This window comes from Malaya genurostris, chromosome 1, assembly GCF_030247185.1.
Source record: "Malaya genurostris strain Urasoe2022 chromosome 1, Malgen_1.1, whole genome shotgun sequence".
Lineage (NCBI taxonomy): Eukaryota > Metazoa > Arthropoda > Insecta > Diptera > Culicidae > Malaya > Malaya genurostris.
This window is the reverse complement of record NC_080570.1, coordinates 21,479,883-21,497,788: the sequence shown is the minus strand read 5'-3', so window position 1 is coordinate 21,497,788 and position 17,906 is coordinate 21,479,883. Positions and strand designations below refer to the sequence as shown.

At 39.2% G+C, this 17,906-nt stretch overlaps 2 protein-coding genes across 2 annotated transcripts; one reads left to right on the top strand and one right to left on the bottom strand.

The window, feature by feature from the left end:
* Positions 1–264: 264 nt before the first annotated feature.
* On the top strand, positions 265–1,409 carry LOC131434547 (IQ domain-containing protein N-like). Its single transcript, XM_058601368.1, has one exon. The coding sequence runs from the start codon at positions 511–513 to the stop codon at positions 862–864; it is 354 nt and encodes a 117-aa protein (XP_058457351.1). The 5' UTR covers positions 265–510; the 3' UTR covers positions 865–1,409.
* Positions 1,410–15,217: 13,808 nt separating this feature from the next.
* On the bottom strand, positions 15,218–17,758 carry LOC131434542 (DNA replication licensing factor Mcm5-like). Its single transcript, XM_058601355.1, has 3 exons — positions 17,444–17,758; positions 16,876–17,383; positions 15,218–16,818 (listed from the first exon to the last, which is right to left on the bottom strand). Exons 1-3 carry the CDS (start codon positions 17,602–17,604, stop codon positions 15,283–15,285), a joined length of 2,205 nt encoding a protein of 734 aa, XP_058457338.1. The 5' UTR covers positions 17,605–17,758; the 3' UTR covers positions 15,218–15,282.
* Positions 17,759–17,906: the final 148 nt, after the last annotated feature.

Sequence of the window (17,906 nt, the reverse complement as noted above, 5' to 3'; positions counted from 1 at the left end):
AAACGATAAATAAATAAAGTTTTACAGAACAGTTAGTTTAGTTAGAAGTCAATAAAAAGCGATTCTATTCGTCACAAATGAAAAATAAAAGAAAGAATTTCTGGAAAAAGAATTAGAATATTTGATATTACTTTTTTCGGTATTTTGGAAACAATTCGGTCTGTTCCCATCTGTGGCATCGCGCGAGCTCTCCCGGCTCACGCGAGATTCTCCATCATCGCTCGCGGTTTTTCTGGTTGGGCATGGGAATCGCATTTCTGCCGCTGCCAGGTCTAGTGATCTTAGTTTACACTGAACGCTCGAAGCGTACGAACACGCAAAAAAAGTCAGAAACGTTCCTACTTACAAGTGCTTCATTCAGACCGCGTTACGGACGATCGCGCACACTTCGGCCGAGATTTATTGTGAGCTAAACAACCCCCAAAAGCCAGCATCATCACGTTGAAAGACGAACAGCGGCTCAACGCGTTGGACACGTTAGTAGACAGTTTGAAGCCGCTGGTGAACGAGATGCATATTCATCCGAGCTCGCCGAATTCGTCCCAGTCGGAGGATGACGCCGCCACGAAAATCCAAGCCGGATTCCGTGGCTACCGGGTGCGAAAGCAAATCCGTCAGAACAAGGGCGGAAATGGATCGTCGACTGCCAGCGGATCCAACGGTCAGCAGCGATCACCGAAGGTCGGCAAGAAAATCGGTGCAAGCCTAGAGGACAATTCGGCGGTGAAGATACAGGCCGGAGTACGGGGCTTTCTGGTGCGTAAGCGACAGAAAGTGGCCACCGAAGCTGCCACCAAGATTCAGGCTAGCTTTCGTGGGTTCAAAACACGCAAGGACCTGAAAACGACCAAAACGGAGAAGTAATGAGAGCGAACCTCGCGAACAATTCCAGAGAATTGCTGCCGAATCAGTCAGTGACCACAAAGAAACGGAGACCTATTTTAATTGTAGTTAGTTAGCAGTGTGACTTTTTTTATAGATAGAAATGTTGTACATTTGAATCATAAACAGTAATCTTACCCAGATTGTACCACAAGTGACAAGAGGTTGAAGAGTTCGAAAAAAAAAACAAAAACTGTGAGTCAGAGTCTCGACCCCGGACGGTCAATAACAAATTCCAGCGATGTTCTGGAACTGGTACTCCCGACATACTACGATAGAAGAAAGAGAGTGAACTGATTTTCGAATATGGTTATTGCTTACTCACAGTGGGATCTGACCATTTTGCCATGATCTGGCACTCTGCTACTGATTCTCAACAACAGAAGATGAAGGAAAAAAACAAGTGTTGCTTCGTTGCTTATAGGTTTAAGTTATGTGATCTGTTTGCTACTTCCCATTTTTATAGACGTGGAAGGAAGTACCCCTAATAAGAGATGAGATAAATATAATTTTTTTTCCAGTATAAACCATGTTTTGGTTGGGAATCTTTGTAAACTAAAAAACAGATTCAGAAAAAAAAAACAGTAATACCCTAAACTTTGACTAAAATCGGAGTTTCATTCAGTTTTCATTTTTCCCCATTTTCCAGACGGTCAAGATACTCTATAATTAGAGTCCGTCATTGATCACAGTGAAAAAAAATTAACGTGCACTGGAGGTATTTGAATGAGAATTGTTTTCTCTTTCTCCATTTGAAAACATTGATCCACGCATGCAGGAAGATGCTCAGAACATACCCAAAGCGGCGGAAAAATAGCGGAAAGATCACAACATAAAATCTATCACAACGGACAAAAAAAAACCGAAACAGTTAGATACAAACAACATCCAGGCAAAAGACCTTCAACCGTGAAAAAAAAGAATCGTATTTTCTACTGATGATCATTTTTCAAACAACAGTGATTCTTGCAGCCTTTTTCTACACAATATGAAAGCAATTAAAAATTAAACGTAATGTATTTCGTACAAGTATTTATATTTGCTAATAATGTAAATCTTTGTTAGTTTAAATAAAGATAGTTTCTAGTGATAAAAAGCTGTGCGTTTTCATCATCATCCATTCTGTTCAAGAATAGGCCGGAGTAGTAGGCTTTGTCTTCTACTGTAGTCCGTCGAATTGAGTTGATACTTTTTTTACATTCGCTACTCGTTTTCAGAAGGTCAAGTGCTCCATGTCCTGAACTGTTACAGATGACAGTTTGCTGTCTGATTTGCACGTTAAGTGAACGTTTTTTAAATCCGGAATATCTACTAGTATTTCTTATCATTGTTCTCTGGTATTTGTGTAAAAATTTTTGTTTGACTACGGAAAGAAAAGGATCCAAAGTTCATCACAGTTCAATGGCAAACTTATTTCATTGTAGGACACAGCAAAAAATGATGGAATTTTCATATATACATATAACATATATGTCAGGATGCATTGAATATGTGTAAAATCAACTGCGAAAATGAGCCATTTTTGACTTTCGAATATTTCGTTGTCAAAAATGTGAAATTTCATCGAATCTGTAAAAAAAACCTGTTTGAATCCACCTGGTGGTGTAATGACTCCTTCCTCATATTTTGCATTATTTCCTATACATTACTGCAAAATAATACTACAAATTAAAAAGATTAGAGACCAGTTTTGAAGGCATTCCAATTCAAGTTAATGAAGCTCCTTTTTAAATATTTTGACCACCATTTTCGGCACCGGAAACTGTATATAGATACCAGTATAGTGAAATTCGGAGCAGTAAACCATCAGATAACTACAACCTGAAACAATTTTGAGCTCAATTTCAAATAATATTCTGTATCTTCGATTTAAATGGCGCTTAAAAATAAATTACTGGTTCAGTATAACTAAAAACTGTTCGCATGGTCATAAACTAACACATGACCTACAAATTGGAAGATATTTTACGATTTTCTATGACGGTTTGAATTCTTGAAAACTTATCACCTTGCTGATCTAGAACCGTAAGTAGGACTGGACATTTTTTCCCCTGGGACTCCGACCTGTTGATTTGAGTTTGATTTTATGAAATTCTGATATGAGCTTATTTAGCGCCATAGACTATCTTGATCTGCAAATTAGAATTTTATTAACCAATTTAAAGAACTCGCTACTCATCACATGGTTGCTTATGAAACAATACTCTAGAAATTGACATTCTTACTCTAAGCCAGGGCTTGCAAATTGAAGTAACGAATATTAACAAAAGAGTTTCACCCTCTGTTCTATTTACACACGTTGGTACGTCAGGTAGAATTCACAGCGCAACCCAAGCAAGGAGAGCTGCTTCGTTCGTTCATTAGTTCATGAAGATGTGCGCCAGCTGATGAGTATGTTTCATGAGGTTAGAATTTGACGAACGGTTCTCATATTGAAGATAGAAAACTAGATTCATATTTTTTAGTTCCGATGAATATTAATAGAATTGCTTTGTTGTGTTTCTAGGATATATACACAGTATAAACTTACAAGAAATAAATTGATCGTTTTGAAAACGGGCTCAAATGCAAAATTTATGCTATACAAAGTTTGAAATATTTTTGAAATGTGATCAAATTGGGTCTTGGAGTACAAGCGTTATGTTCAAAAATGGTTTCTGTAAACCTACACTAAAAAACACCGTAAATATTGCCTGTATGACCTTTCTTCGCATCTTCATTCTCGTACAGTACTAACGAGATTGAACCCTTCATTTCATTGCATTGCCATGGATTGCTTAGTTCATGTGTAACTGAGACTGGCAGCACAGGCAATTTACCAAACAAGGGAATTGGTCTGCTCAGTAGCATATACTCTTACGCATCCAGTTTATCTCTAATATAGGTCTCTCATTCAGTTATGTCAAGCAAAGTTTTCACAGCGGTTGTTTTTTTGTTGCTTCGCTCGTTTGAAGATTCATAAAACAAGCCCTGCTCTAAGCACCCTAAACTTCCGGATCGAACCGAAAGTTGAATCTGAATAAAAATCGGGATATTCTTGAATTTGAGATGGTAAAAATCGGTTGAGACATATGTGAACGTGCGCGTTCCGGCAGGAAATTTTGAAATTTATATAAAACAGATTTGATTAGCAGAATTTTGTTCCTACAATTTTCGTGAATACTGCATACTGTACGCACAGACAGGCAAATAAACTACTGAATCAAAACAACACCGGAAGTAGCTGCATGAGTAATGTACATTCAAAGATATGCACAAGTTTGAACGTGTTGCGATTTGTCGATTTTAAAATATTTTAAAAAATTTTTCGAATAATATAAAAAAGCAAAGTCTTGGCATTACATTCCTGTTGTGGAATTTTGCCTTTCTATTTCAACAGACTTCGCCGCCGATTTTTAGTGTACAGAATCATTGCATGGCTAGTACTATGGATCCTACTGACACTAATATAAGGTAATTTTGAATCACTTTTTGATAAGAAAATTCCTTCGTTTATGCTTGTCTTGTAATTATTCTATTTTAACCCACAGTGGTGCAGATTTGTACAGTCAGCCAAATTTTTTTTTAATACTATTGTTCATTTTTCATGTACTCATGAGTTGGCGAAATTTTAAAACTGTGAACTAAATATTCTGTTGGGTTTCAGAAATCATTTATATTTTCTTTTTAGTCCATCAGTGTGAAATGAAAACGCCACTGTTTCCATAACAAAGTGACAAATGTTCGCAATACGGTTTTTAGTACCTTTGATTTGACGAAGCTATAATTTTGAATTAGTCATAGAATTTTACTTTTTGTTTTTTTTTAAGTTTTTGGATAAATAATGTCGAAGGATACAGAAAAACAAACCTTGAAGATTAAAATTGATAATTAGAATTTCAAGAAGATCAAGAAGCATCAATAAAATGTGGAATGAGACTGATATTTCCTAGATGCAAAACAACAGAGTAGGCGTCGCTTAGTTGAAAGTAGAAAATTTTTCCTGTGTGAACTAACCAAGCTGAATTCAGATGTCGTGTCAAAAATGTGAAATGTTTAATTGTCACGATAGAAACCTCATAATTGAAGATTCAAGCCTGAAGACAACATAATGAAAATAGGAGAAAAATAAAGATTGAAATTTTAAATTTTGAAGTGGAAAAAACACTGCAAAAAGCGCTAGCGAGTAGTTGAAACAGGATACATATATGGTGCCGGATTAAATAACAACGTTGAATCTGATTTTCAAATTTAACTGTTTTCAATTGTTTGATGAACAATCGTCCTTCCATCAACTGCTACTGTAATATAAGTAAGAAAGTTATCAATGTCAACATTCAAGAGCAACTCTTATTAGTCAATCAGCAGTAAATAAACTAAAATCAGTATGTAATTCGCCAAGACAATCGTCATAAAGAAATGCAGCGCAAAATGAGAATCATATTTCCTACACGTGATACTTTAACGAACATTCTCTCCGCTATGATGTGCTAGACTTAAGGAAAATGACCTGGTCTGGTGAAAAAAGCTCAAAACAAAAATATTCTATTTGATGCACCGTTTTCATAACAACTTTAAAAATAAATCATTTAAAAAGGTGTTTAAAAATATCATTGCAATGCAATCATTTGATTTATTTCACAAAACACCAACGACAACATATGAAGGATACGCATGGTACAACTGCCTGGAAGAACCCATCCGATATCCGATCGACAATTTTCAAGTGATGCTCGTTTATTTAGTCATTACCAGGTTCGTTGGGGTGCGGGAAAACCAACACCCTCCCGTGAAGTACCAGTCGTTCATTTTTTTTTTCCTCCGAAGGACCCGTGGTCACGATCATCCGTAAGGTGCATAACCTGAACTAGAGAGAAACCTTCGAACGTACCTTCTACCTGTCAGAGGCATGAATGGTGAAGTATGCGAAGCGAAAATTGGCGATCGTCACCGACTCAAGTCACGGTTGATGGTGAAGGCGGAGGAACGATGTGAGATGTGTTATTTTCCCAACCCACATTATAGGGCGGCCGGATTTCAACGACCGCTCAGTGATCGGTTTGCTAGAATGATGCGGTTTCGGTAAGGGTCTGCTAGGCAGAGGGGAGGAGATCCATGCACATCCGTCGTGGCCCACTTGATGGGAAAGACGTGACCGGTTATGATGACGATGATGATGCTGATGATGATGCACTTGCACTTGAACACAAGTCGGTTGTTTGTGAAATATTTTACGTGAGAATACAGCGACCGGGAAATGCATATTTTCATCATAATTTTTCGCCCGCTTGGACGTTACCGACGGGCGTCCCGAGCTCCGACAGGCGAATGAGGAAAAACGGCAGGTCGCACATCTTTCGCTGTTTCTTTTTTCATTGCTGATGTGAATATTTGTTCTTGGCTCACCGTAAAGAATTTGTTTCCGACTGTTCAGTAATTTTTATTTAAAAAAATGACCGCAACCTCTCCCGTTTACTGCGATCTCATCGGTACACAAGGTACAAGCTGCAGGACGATTTTCGGAATGGACTGAATGTCGAACAATGAAAGAATTGTTCGCAAAGTGCAAATGGCACCGATTTCGAAATGTTTCAGTAGGTTTGAAAATCAAATCCAGGTTGACCTCGCGAAATAATTACTTTTTTTGAATGGAACTTTCACTGCATGATTTTTCAACCAGAAAAGCGTAGAACCGTTTTGAGCCCTTAAAAGTGAAAGAAGATGCTTTTGAAAGCATCCACATGAGCAAATTGATTTCCAAATCATGCATTTTTTGGGAAACTTTAGCATCTGCTTTACGAACATCTGCAATGAAAAACAATACGTTCCGTTATCAATAAGGAAACTTCAGAGTGTAGAGCTTCTGTGTACATTTTCCATCGTATTTTGCAGTTTGTTTGTTTGTGATTAGGTACCTTTTAAACTTTGTACGTGTGTAGCCCCTCACGTTTTTTTGCGTCCTGTGCGAAAGTTTTACTAAAATGCAGTTAGTAAGCATCTCTTACAGAACTGTTTGAATTCCTCTTGAAAGCTTGATCTACCCGCTTGTGATCCTTTTCACTATACGGAAATCCATTTCGGTCACTATTTTACTTTCGGTCTACAGTTGAACGTTTCTTGTACCATCGAATCCTTGCTGAATTCGAGACTTCTTGCCGAAGAGAGAAATTATTTTACGCCACTTCCGAATCCATCTTCGCAACAATTACAAAACTACTACTGTCACGTACACAATAGTTTGCACACAAAATTCTGTTTGAGGTAAAAATGGGTAAAAAATTACGTCCATTTGAAAGTAATGCAATTTTAGTTCATCCGTCCGTCTCATGCTGAATCTCAACTGAATACGAAACTTCTATTCTGTATGAAATAACTAAGAAAACTGTTAGCTCAAATGTAAACTTTCAAGTGTTAAAAATTCACTCTAATTTACCAGAAAATATGCGAAAATTTCAAACATTTCTACGATGTTGAAAAAAGCGAATAAATTTTGCGTCCAAAAGCGGCCCTTACACGTGACAATATTATTGTCAATCCAAAGTATTGTCAATACCGTCAATCCAATTGACTTGGTAACTTGAGTCCGCATTTTTCGAACAAATCAAGCGTTTGAAGCTTCAAATATTGCAACTGAACATTGAAACATTGAGAGGAGAGTTCATTGCACATATTTGATAGTTTCTTCTCTGGAGAGAAAGTATTGTTGGATTGATGAGCAGTTTTGATTTTTTTGACAATATTTTCGTCAATCCAATGAAGTTTCCATTACACGATCAAAAGTATTGTCAATACTCCTTGTATTGACAATAATATTGTCTCGTGTAAGGGCTGCTAAAGACTACGAAGTACACGCCTACTGCGATTCGTTCATTTTAAGCAGCCCTTACACGTGACAATGTTATTGTCAATCCAAAGTATTGTCAATACCGTCAATCCAATTGACTTGGTAACTGAGTCCGCATTTTTCGAGAAAATCAAGCGTTTGGAGCTTCAAATATTGCAAATGAACATTGAAATATTGAGAGATGAGTTCATTGCACATATTTGGCAGTTTCCTCTCTGTAGAGAAAGTATTGTCGGATTGATGAGCAGTTTTGATTTCTTGAAAATATTTTCGTCAATCCAATGAAGTTTCCACTACACGATCAAAAGTATTGTCAATACTCCTTGTATTGACAATAATATTGTCTCGTGTAAGGGCAGCTTTACTGTCAGAATAAAACGTACACTTTTTCCGAGAAAAAATTGGACGACAGCACGGTTTAGCTACATAACCCTCTCAGCAGGCCGTTCAATTGCACGAAATATTCGTTCAATTTGTTGGAACGGTTTGTTGTTGTTTTTTTTTCTTGCAAAAATAGTGTAAAAATTAAGTGTTACCTTTACATAGAAAGAAAATTTGTTGTTGTTGTACGTAAAGTACAGTGTTGTTGTTCTACGTGCAGGTATGTATTGCTAGTTTAAACAAATAAGTGGAAAAAACTTCAGAAATTCAGTAGTAAAACTAGTCCAACGGGGCTCCAACTCCTCATGTTAAAAATGGCTCAACAATGGACCTCTGTCTGCCGGGTTTGTTGAACGAAAAAATGGCATTCGGTTCAACGGTCTGTTTCAAAATCGGCAAACGAAGGTCCCGTGTTAGCCTCCCGTTGAACGATTGATTGGACTTTCATTGGACCAATGATCCAACCTATTGGACCAAAGAAAGAACCACCTTTGAACGTTTTTTCTAAGTGGGAAGTCTTCTGCAGGGCTCATGTGAACTGTTTATTATAGCACCCGAAGCCTGAACTGATATACAGAAATTGCTTTTTATTTGACTTCAGCTCAGTGCGTAATCAGTCTTCAATTCAGCAACGCCATTGCACATTGGACATATTTCTCATTTCTCAATCTTCTTTCTTCTGGTTGGCGTTACTTCACTTGAGATGACGCCGATTTGATGACACAGCAACTAAGGCTATATTGTCAGTTAATTTTCGTTTATAGTCCAATGAACTTTTAGAAAAAGTCCCAAGTACAAATGGCAGTTTCTCTTCGTTTACATTCTCTATCAATTATGTCAGTAAATTTCAGTAATTTCCACTAAATTCTACAGTGCATATCGAAAGTTGATAGTTTTTGGTCTTATCCTATGTAAAGAGAAACTGTCATTTGCACTTGGGACCTTTCCTAATGTTCGATATCCAGCTGTCACTTTTCATGGTCTCAGGCGAGCCCGCTTCGAATCTAGTACATGGCATACAAGTAGGTGAAAGAAATGTCAAATTCGTGCACGCGCAAAAAAGCAGTACTGCTTAAGGATGCGCACTGAAGATTGATTTCGTTCCAAGCTGACAGGTTCTGGGTTGAGTCAATCTCAACTCATCAGTTGAGTACATAAAACTTACTATTGAGTAGGTACCTATAACCAAAGACATCATATTAACAAGATATCCAGCTCTCACATTTCCCGAACAAATCATTGGCAACATCCTTTTTTGCGAGCATGTCGCCCTCAGGTGAGCCCGCATCGAACCTCATACATAGAAGTAGAGGAGAGAAATGTCAAATTCATGCGCGCCAAAATAGCAGGGCTGTGCACCAGGGATGCCAGGTCATTTTTTCAAAAATCTGTGATCAAGCCAAAAATCTGTCTGTGAGAATCTGTGCAAGTGTCCCCGTACCATAACAGCAGATCGAAATCAGTTTGGTGAGCAAAAAAAAGACTCACTACCAACACGCTCTGTACCTTTTTCCTCAACCGCTCTGTACTTATTGGTGTTAAACTGTGCTCGATTTCAAAAATCGGTGATTTATTCCAGAATCTGTGAAAATCTGTGATCATTTTCAAAAATCTGTGAAAATATGTGTCATTTTAAAATCTGTGCAGAAAATTGAAAATCTGTGAAACACAGATTAATCTGTGAACCTGGCATCCCTGCTGTGCACCCATACAATTGACATGACATGTTGAATGAGACGCCGTGCGATGGCGTTGCTGAACTGAAGATTGAGATCGCTCCAAGCTGACAGGGTCTGCTATAACTCACCTTTCAGTATATATTTGTCTGTTTACCTTGCGGCAACTACTTAGAGCCACTTTGAGTAAAACAAGATTACTGATCGAAGCCCCGTAGTTAGGTGGAAAATACTCAAAATTAGGTTGTTTTCCGCTTCCGTGTAGTATTTCATGTATGTAGACCTGGGTTGGCGGTTTCTTAATGTCAATAGAGTCGTTGTAATAACCATGCAATGATTCTGTACGCTACGAATCGGCGGTGAAACCTGTTGAAACAGAAACTAACGTTTGCTAATGCATAGTAAAAGTTAAGGTTGATTCACGTTGACCTACTTCGAGATGCTTGAGTAAAACATGGACTCGCATGGGCTCAAGTTTTTTCTTCAAAATAGAAACGATTGATTTGCCAAAGATGATATGATGATGGTTGCCAAATTACCCGTTCACCACGCTTCAAAGAGCGCGGTCTAAGAAACACATTCTCGTGACAAATTCTTGGATCTCATCCTATGTTTTGTTTAATTTTGTTTTATTTTAATATTTGATTATTTATCATTTTGATATAATGCTCGATGTAGGTAGCCTTGTATTAATTTAAATATTAGGGACGTGTTCTGATTGTACCAAATACCGATTTTTAACACTTTTGGAAAATAGTGTGCGAATTTAATCAATATTGACGCTAGCTGAATGAAAATGCTTTCTTTAAACATTTGCGCCATTAAACATTTCCAGTCGATGAGGCGGAGATAACGAGAGCCAAAATTTACCTGGCTGTTTTTCAGAATAAGTTGCAGAGTCCGAAATGTTGCCGAGCATTCCCTCTTGATGAAAAATTGGATTCTAAACCATAGGAATATATCACAAATTCTTGAGTCTTCGTTATTCGTTAAAAATCGTTCGTTAGCACCTAATTTCCAACCTTTCGAGTGAACCTCTGGAGAATAGGGGAGAACGGGGTCCAATATCCAATATTTTGGAACCGCGGAGCTAAACCGGACTATGAAGTTTCACACAAAAATGAAGAACGAATACAGTAGGGCGCCAAATCTTAGGATAGCTTAAAGAGCGCAGAAAATGAAACCGTATTCAAATGGATTGTCCGCTGGTTTCAACCTTGCGTGAGATATAATCCTGCTCGCTAGGAATCTAGGTATAGTCTCGACTCTTTACGCCCTGCAGTGTCAAATAATTGAAAACTATTTGTTTTGCTTAAATTTATAATGAATATAGTTTTAATAAGTGATAAGAAGTAGAATGGAAATACAGATTTCAAAAATTAGGTATGCTTCAGGAATTCGTAAGGAATTCCAAGTCGATAATGTGTCCGGTTGAGCTCCACGTTTTTTTTTTGTTCTATTTAGCCCCGCACAGACAATTCATTTTCGAGATGCAATAAATACTTCAGCATGAAATGAGCATTTGAAATCACTAGCAACACGATTTACGCCAATGGAATTGGCTTAGCGTTATCCAGCTAACCGACGCCTATCTATCGCATCAAAACGCGTTTACCCCGGAATCCCCTATACCTCGTCTTCACGAAATCTTGACCTGTCTAAGCGCTTATTGCAAGGAGTAGATGATTGACCTTGTACGAATAATCTACATATTAGAAACAATTTATTGCCATGGTTTCGTCTGAAATGCCCAAACGCAATGTAGTGACAGCTGCTCTAATGCTGTCTGAGGCACGTAATCTGACATTTCTGCTTGGAATCTGCTGCTGGCGCCATCTTTTGTAAAAACGTTAAAACTGTAAAAATATATACTTGACGTTTATTATTGTTTCAATGTCGAAGAACTGTAATCAAATCAGTTATAAGATTTTTTCCATTTATTGCGAAATTGTATTTAAGGGTCAAGTTTCAAGATTCTCATCGTGAACTGCCTCACCAGTGTAACATTTTTGGCTAAAACCAGACAAAGAAAAAAGTCCTCGTGAAATTGTTTTGACGTTGAATGCTCGTGCAAATGAACGAAAAACTTCACTCAAGTGCCAATTAATACGAATCGACTGTCTGGAATGCTTTCAACCGACTTCCTATCAATTTTAATAATGTGAACAGTAATTTTTGGCATCCATTCGTAGCGAGTGCAACTGCCAGTGCCAATCCGGTGTAGAGTGGATTTTTCACAGACCAAACGAGATGCAACACGCGATGCTGTTGTTTGCTAATAATCCAAACCCGCCACGTGTCAAACAAACCCAACATGAGTACTCACATTGTCCGATAGATAGCGCAATGAAATGACCACATGACACCTTAACCGATCGGGTCTGATTAATCTGTTCGCACGGGAAATCTAATGACTGCGGTACCAATAGGGAAAATGTGTGCTATAGCTCGGCAACGAACCAAAACGCGAAGTGCTTGGCTATTTTTACGAGCCGAGAGAAAGAAAGTAGTTACGAGGATGTTTTTTTCCGCACCGCCTACCGGTCCATAATGAAGATGCGCATCATCCATCCGTTCACAAAATAAAACATATATCGAATAGGAAGAAAATATTTCGCGGCTTTGGCACGAAGGGAAAATCATTACCCGTCCATTGACGCATAGTTACAAATTTTCCGATACCGTGGTGGCAATTTGATGTTGTGTTCGCACGTGTCAAAATGCGAAGGTGAATCGCAAAAAAAAAATGAAACAAATGGTGACCGCAAAAATATATGATCTTGTTTAATGACGTTAGCGCTAGCAGAAGAAAAAAGCAATGATTGACGTGAGTTTTTTTGGGTCATGCTAATATAGCGGAGGAAAATTTTCCGACATAACATTGTCCTGTCTAATGAGGAGAAAAAGGAATTACTGTTTCAACCTTGGCATTTGAGTGATGCATCCGCCCACCGTCCTCTGCACGGCCTACTGAGTGCGGTGTTCGGATGAGCTGCACTGTCAACTTTTGCTAAAGTGTGCCAAAAGTAAACATTTCCTGGATCTGGTAACGTTCATGAATACCTTTCTAACGTGGAAGTTATGCACCCAAAGGAATAGAATCATTGAACAATTCGATCTTTGTTTTATTACTCTTCCCGAGCAACTGACTCCAGCATCAACCATCGGGCAGTCAATGAAGGTAAATTAAATTGAACTTTTTCTTTCTCTCGTCTACAGTTACATGACAATGTACTGACCCGCGTCATACCAATCACACCACATACGAAGGGCCAATCATGAGAGGTACCGACTATAAATTGTATCCTTCCCTCCCGTTGGAAATGTAAACCTATGCTGGATACATAGAAATAGAAACATTTCATTTCTCGTCGAATGGGATAAAATCAGCTGTTCAGGCGAACCTAGATTTATGAATGAATTTAGCTGAGCCTTACTCAGCCTGACTTGACAACGTGATGTGTCTTTTAGTGTCCTTTCCTGTTTCCAACTGACTCCTCTAGTGCATGTAGCACAGATGAGACGACTTACCTCGTGCAACTCATTCTGGTGTTCTATTTTTTGCTATAACAGATTGCACGAATTGTCAATTCTTTTGCACTCACGTTTTTTTGCCTACTACGATTTTTAGAACGCCAGTGAACCAAAACTCGGATCTGTTTCGAACCTGTTTGTTATGTCAGATTCAGCAAACCAAACTCAGATTCGTGAAAATTATATATGTTGATAAAACTACACCCTTGAAAAATGAAATTTACGCTTGGCGTGAATTTAAGTCGTAATTTCTTAGATGATGACAAAGTATTACATCCTTTAATATTTAAATATAAATAGTGTGTCTGTTTTGATGTCAACTTCAGCTAAATTATCTGTGAAATTAATGATATGATTCATTTTTTCTAGCTCTGCGATGTACATTTAAGTGTGTTGCGACGCTTCTGTTATGTGCATCTACAGAGACGTAAATTTACACGATTTTTTCCTAAGCTTGTACACTGGGACAGTTCCAGGTTTCTCAAGCGCCCGCTTGTGAGGAATTCTGGCAACCGTCAGAAGACTGGCTGCATTCCGGCTGCTGTCAAAATTGTTCAGACGAAATTGCGTCATTATCTCGCCGTACGTGTCTTGTTTATTTCTCTCTTCCTTCTTTTTTCTTTTTTTTATTCGACTTCAATTGATATTCATCAATCCCGCATGTACATACAAAAACGAATCTTAAGACGAAGTAAATGAGATTGAAATTCTAGAATACATTGTTCAGCTCTATGCAGCGAAAAAGTTCACGCGGAACTTTTTCTGTACTTCGAAATGTCAAAAATTGTCACGTGTTTTCTTAAGCAGCTAGAAAGTTCACGCGGAACTTAATCTGTACTTTCAAGTTCTCAAAAGTTCCGCGTGTACTTTTAAGCAGCAAGAAAGTGGAATTTTTAAGTAATTGTGGAACTTCTGGATTAGGTCCGAACAAACTATTTTTATTCAATGAACAGTTGTTTTAGCGAACTCCACAGTAATATTTTTGATGTTATAAGTAATATGTGAAAGGCATCATTACACCACTAGGTGAATTGAAACAGGTTTTTCTGATGAAATTAAATATCGCCTATAAACAATACTACAATCAAAATAACAAGCAAAACTATTTACGTAGATTTATTCAGTGGATATAGAGTAATGGAATTGTTCGGAAAACGGGGTTTCGATTACCAGCAAGACTAGATCGAGGGAAATATAATGCCGGACTCCAAACTCCAAATCGTGACTATGAGCAAAAGAAGTTTAACCAGAGTATGGTCGCGAAAGCTGTACAAACGATCAATTTAGTTTGCGTGGATTATGAAATCTTCGCCAAAAAAGATTTTAAAAGGCTTCATGGACAGAAACATTATACGACACCAGAAGAGGAAGTTCGAAGTTCACGAAGTGGCAGGCCATCTGTTCCTGTAGCTTGAAGAGCGACATTTCCATCAGGATCAACCAAGAAAGTTATGAAGAACAGAAACTGGAAGAACGAACGTTGTTACGAAAAATAAAGGCCACGGAGTAGAATATCGCGCACATCAGGACACGGACCCTCCCAAAATACGAGAACTCTACCCAACAGCCCAATTCCCTTTAAAGTAAGCTTGCTTGAGCGAATATTTTTTCTATTAGATATGTATTGAACTTGAAAAAGAAACTTTATTTTACGTGAATAGTACTCACCATTTGAAAAAAGTGTTTCTTCGAATACTGAAATCGGACGTACTAATTTTAAAAGATAATGATATCTTCAGTTTGTTAAGGCGTAAATTCGTCTCAAGCTTAGTTTAACTTTTAGCTGCCTCCAACGGGTAAACTAGATTGGAAAACAACTGACGGGAAGAACAGCAGAAATGAAAATTTGCGAACCGCAGCAACAGAACTCTTACTAGCATACCCTATGCATTAGCAAAAGATCAAATATTCGGTTATCAAAAATTTATTTAAAAACAAGTTACTTCAATAAAAAAATGGTAGAGTTCCGAAAAACTTGTAATCCCTCTAGGACAATCGGTACAGCATTTTCCGCTGCATCCGATGCTGCAACTCTCCCCGACGGATCATCGTATGGATCACCTTCAGGACCGCACGTTCCGGATACTTTTGTCGTGCAAAGTCCTGTATGATGTTCTGTTCGGACACCTGCGATCCGATGGCAAATCGACGTTTCAGCTGTTTCTCGATCCGATTCAGTACTTCGGTGTCCTCTTCGGTGGTGAACCCTTCGGCACCGGCCAACGAGCCGGACATTGCCGCATCCAGTGTTGACACTTGGAACAAACGAAGAGCTTCCGTGACGTGGGCGTCCGTAGCGAACGGTTGCAGTTGCATTTTAGCCAGCGACTCCGATATGCGGATGATAGCTTCCAACTGACGCACCGTGATCGGGATCGAGAGGCGTTTGTCGGATTGCCGTTCCTGTTCGCTGGCACCACTTCGCATCAGAACGTAGCGAGATTTCAACTTCTCCGCAGCCTCCTCGTTCATCCGCGGCCCGCAATGCGTCCGACAAAAGTTGATGTACTTTTTAAACACAGCAAGTGGAATCTCACCTTCCTGGGCATCCTGGATTTTGTTGGCATTCATGTGAACATTCATAACGTGTTTGGCGAGCGTAACGTCCCGCGCCTGATCGTGAACATCCTTCACGATAAAAATCATATCGAACCGAGAAAGAATCGTCGGCATAAAATCGATATTCTCTTCCCCTTTGGTATCGTCCCAGCGACCAAAGATGGAATTAGCAGCTGCGAGGACGGAACAGCGCGAGTTCAATGTCGTAGTGATTCCAGCCTTTGCGATCGAGATGGTTTGCTGTTCCATAGCTTCGTGAATGGCCACACGGTCGTCTTCCTTCATTTTGTCGAACTCGTCAATACAAACGACACCGCCGTCCGCCAAGACCATAGCTCCTCCTTCCATAACAAAGTTTCTTGTTGCCGGATCACGCATTACCGAGGCCGTCAGACCAGCAGCACTGGAACCTTTTCCGGACGTATAAACCGCTATTGGAGCCACCTTCTCTACAAACTTCAACAGCTGAGATTTGGCCGTTCCGGGATCTCCCAGCAGCAAAATATTGATGTCACCTCGACGATTCAAACCATCCGGCATTCGTTTTCTTGCTCCACCAAACAACATACAAACGATTGCCTTCTTTATATCCTGCGAACCAAAAATGCTTGGCGCTAAACTGGCCGACAGTGAATCGTAGATATTCGGATTTGCGGCCATCTTGCGGAATGTGGATTCCTCTTCAGTAGTGATGTTGCTAAAACGAGATATGGCCCCCACACCCTCCGTATCAACCGTAATGCCAATTACTCTCATGTAGGGAGCTCGTACTCCCACGATAGCCTTCTCTCGACCATCCTGCTTGCTCGGTTTGCCAATCTTGCGGATCGAAAATATTCCATGGATCAAAACACGATTTCCCGGTACAACCCGTTCGCACAAGCTACGCTCGCAGAACAACTGCATGTGTCGAGGGATTTCACCCTGTGGGATGAAATCAGGCAGTTCCTGTAGCTTAAGCACCTGAAACACAAAGCAAATGGTTAGCGAATCGAGTAACAAAAATAATCCTACTCATACTTGGAAATCAACGCATTTGCATTTGTCCGGCATAATGAAATACGGGTCGAGTGGACACTTGGGACGTCCAGCTTGTTCGGTGTTACACTTCCTGGGCAGCTGATATCCATCCAATCCCGGATTTACCGGTAAATTTGAAATCACATTACTACAAGATCGACACTGAATCGATATTTTGGTTGCCTTTGCCTTTATTCCCGAAGCAGCTATGATGATACCGGCCACCTTCACCAATCGAGAAACGCTTTCCGACTTCAGGTCGCGGATGTTAGTCGGATTGGCACCGGAGGTCAGCAAAACTTGAATATCATGCATTTCTTCTTCTCCCTCCGGTCTCGGGGCGGTTATCTCATCCGCGACTTCACGGGCCGCTTCTTCGAAAATCTGTAAATGCTCGGTGGGTTGCTTGTACAGTTTATCCGCCAACGCTTCATCGAAACCAGCTAAGTCTTCGATTTCAACCTCCAAATAGTACCGACCCAACAGATAATTACGCTTCAAGTTATCACTGTAATTTCCCTTTAAATTTTAGATTTTCCGTATACAGCGTAGATATCATCTAACTTACCGGTATTTATAGCTAAAGTTGGCCTCACAGAATGTTCGAATGAATTCGCGATACTTTTTCTTACTCTGCTGAAGATTGATTTGGTTTGAACCCTGTTGCTGTTGGCCATCGTCACCGAAATTATCGGAAAAGAACACACCGACATCATCAAATCCTTCCATAGTATTTTCGTTCTCAGATATACGGGCAAATCAAATCAAGCAATGCTATTTAATCAAGGTTCAGTAATATTTTTCAAATGTTTTATGAACAACCGAGGTCTCCAATCCGACGACACAGCAGACGGTGTTGAACGCGCTTTCAATAAACACTGTTTGGCGCCTAAATGCACAAAAGAAAAAAAATGAAAACGTCAATCAATGAGGAAGTGAAATACGTCTCGTGGGAAAACAGTGGGATACACTGATAAAAATTGACACGTGGACATTATGTACATAATATAGGGTAACAGAGGTATTTTGAC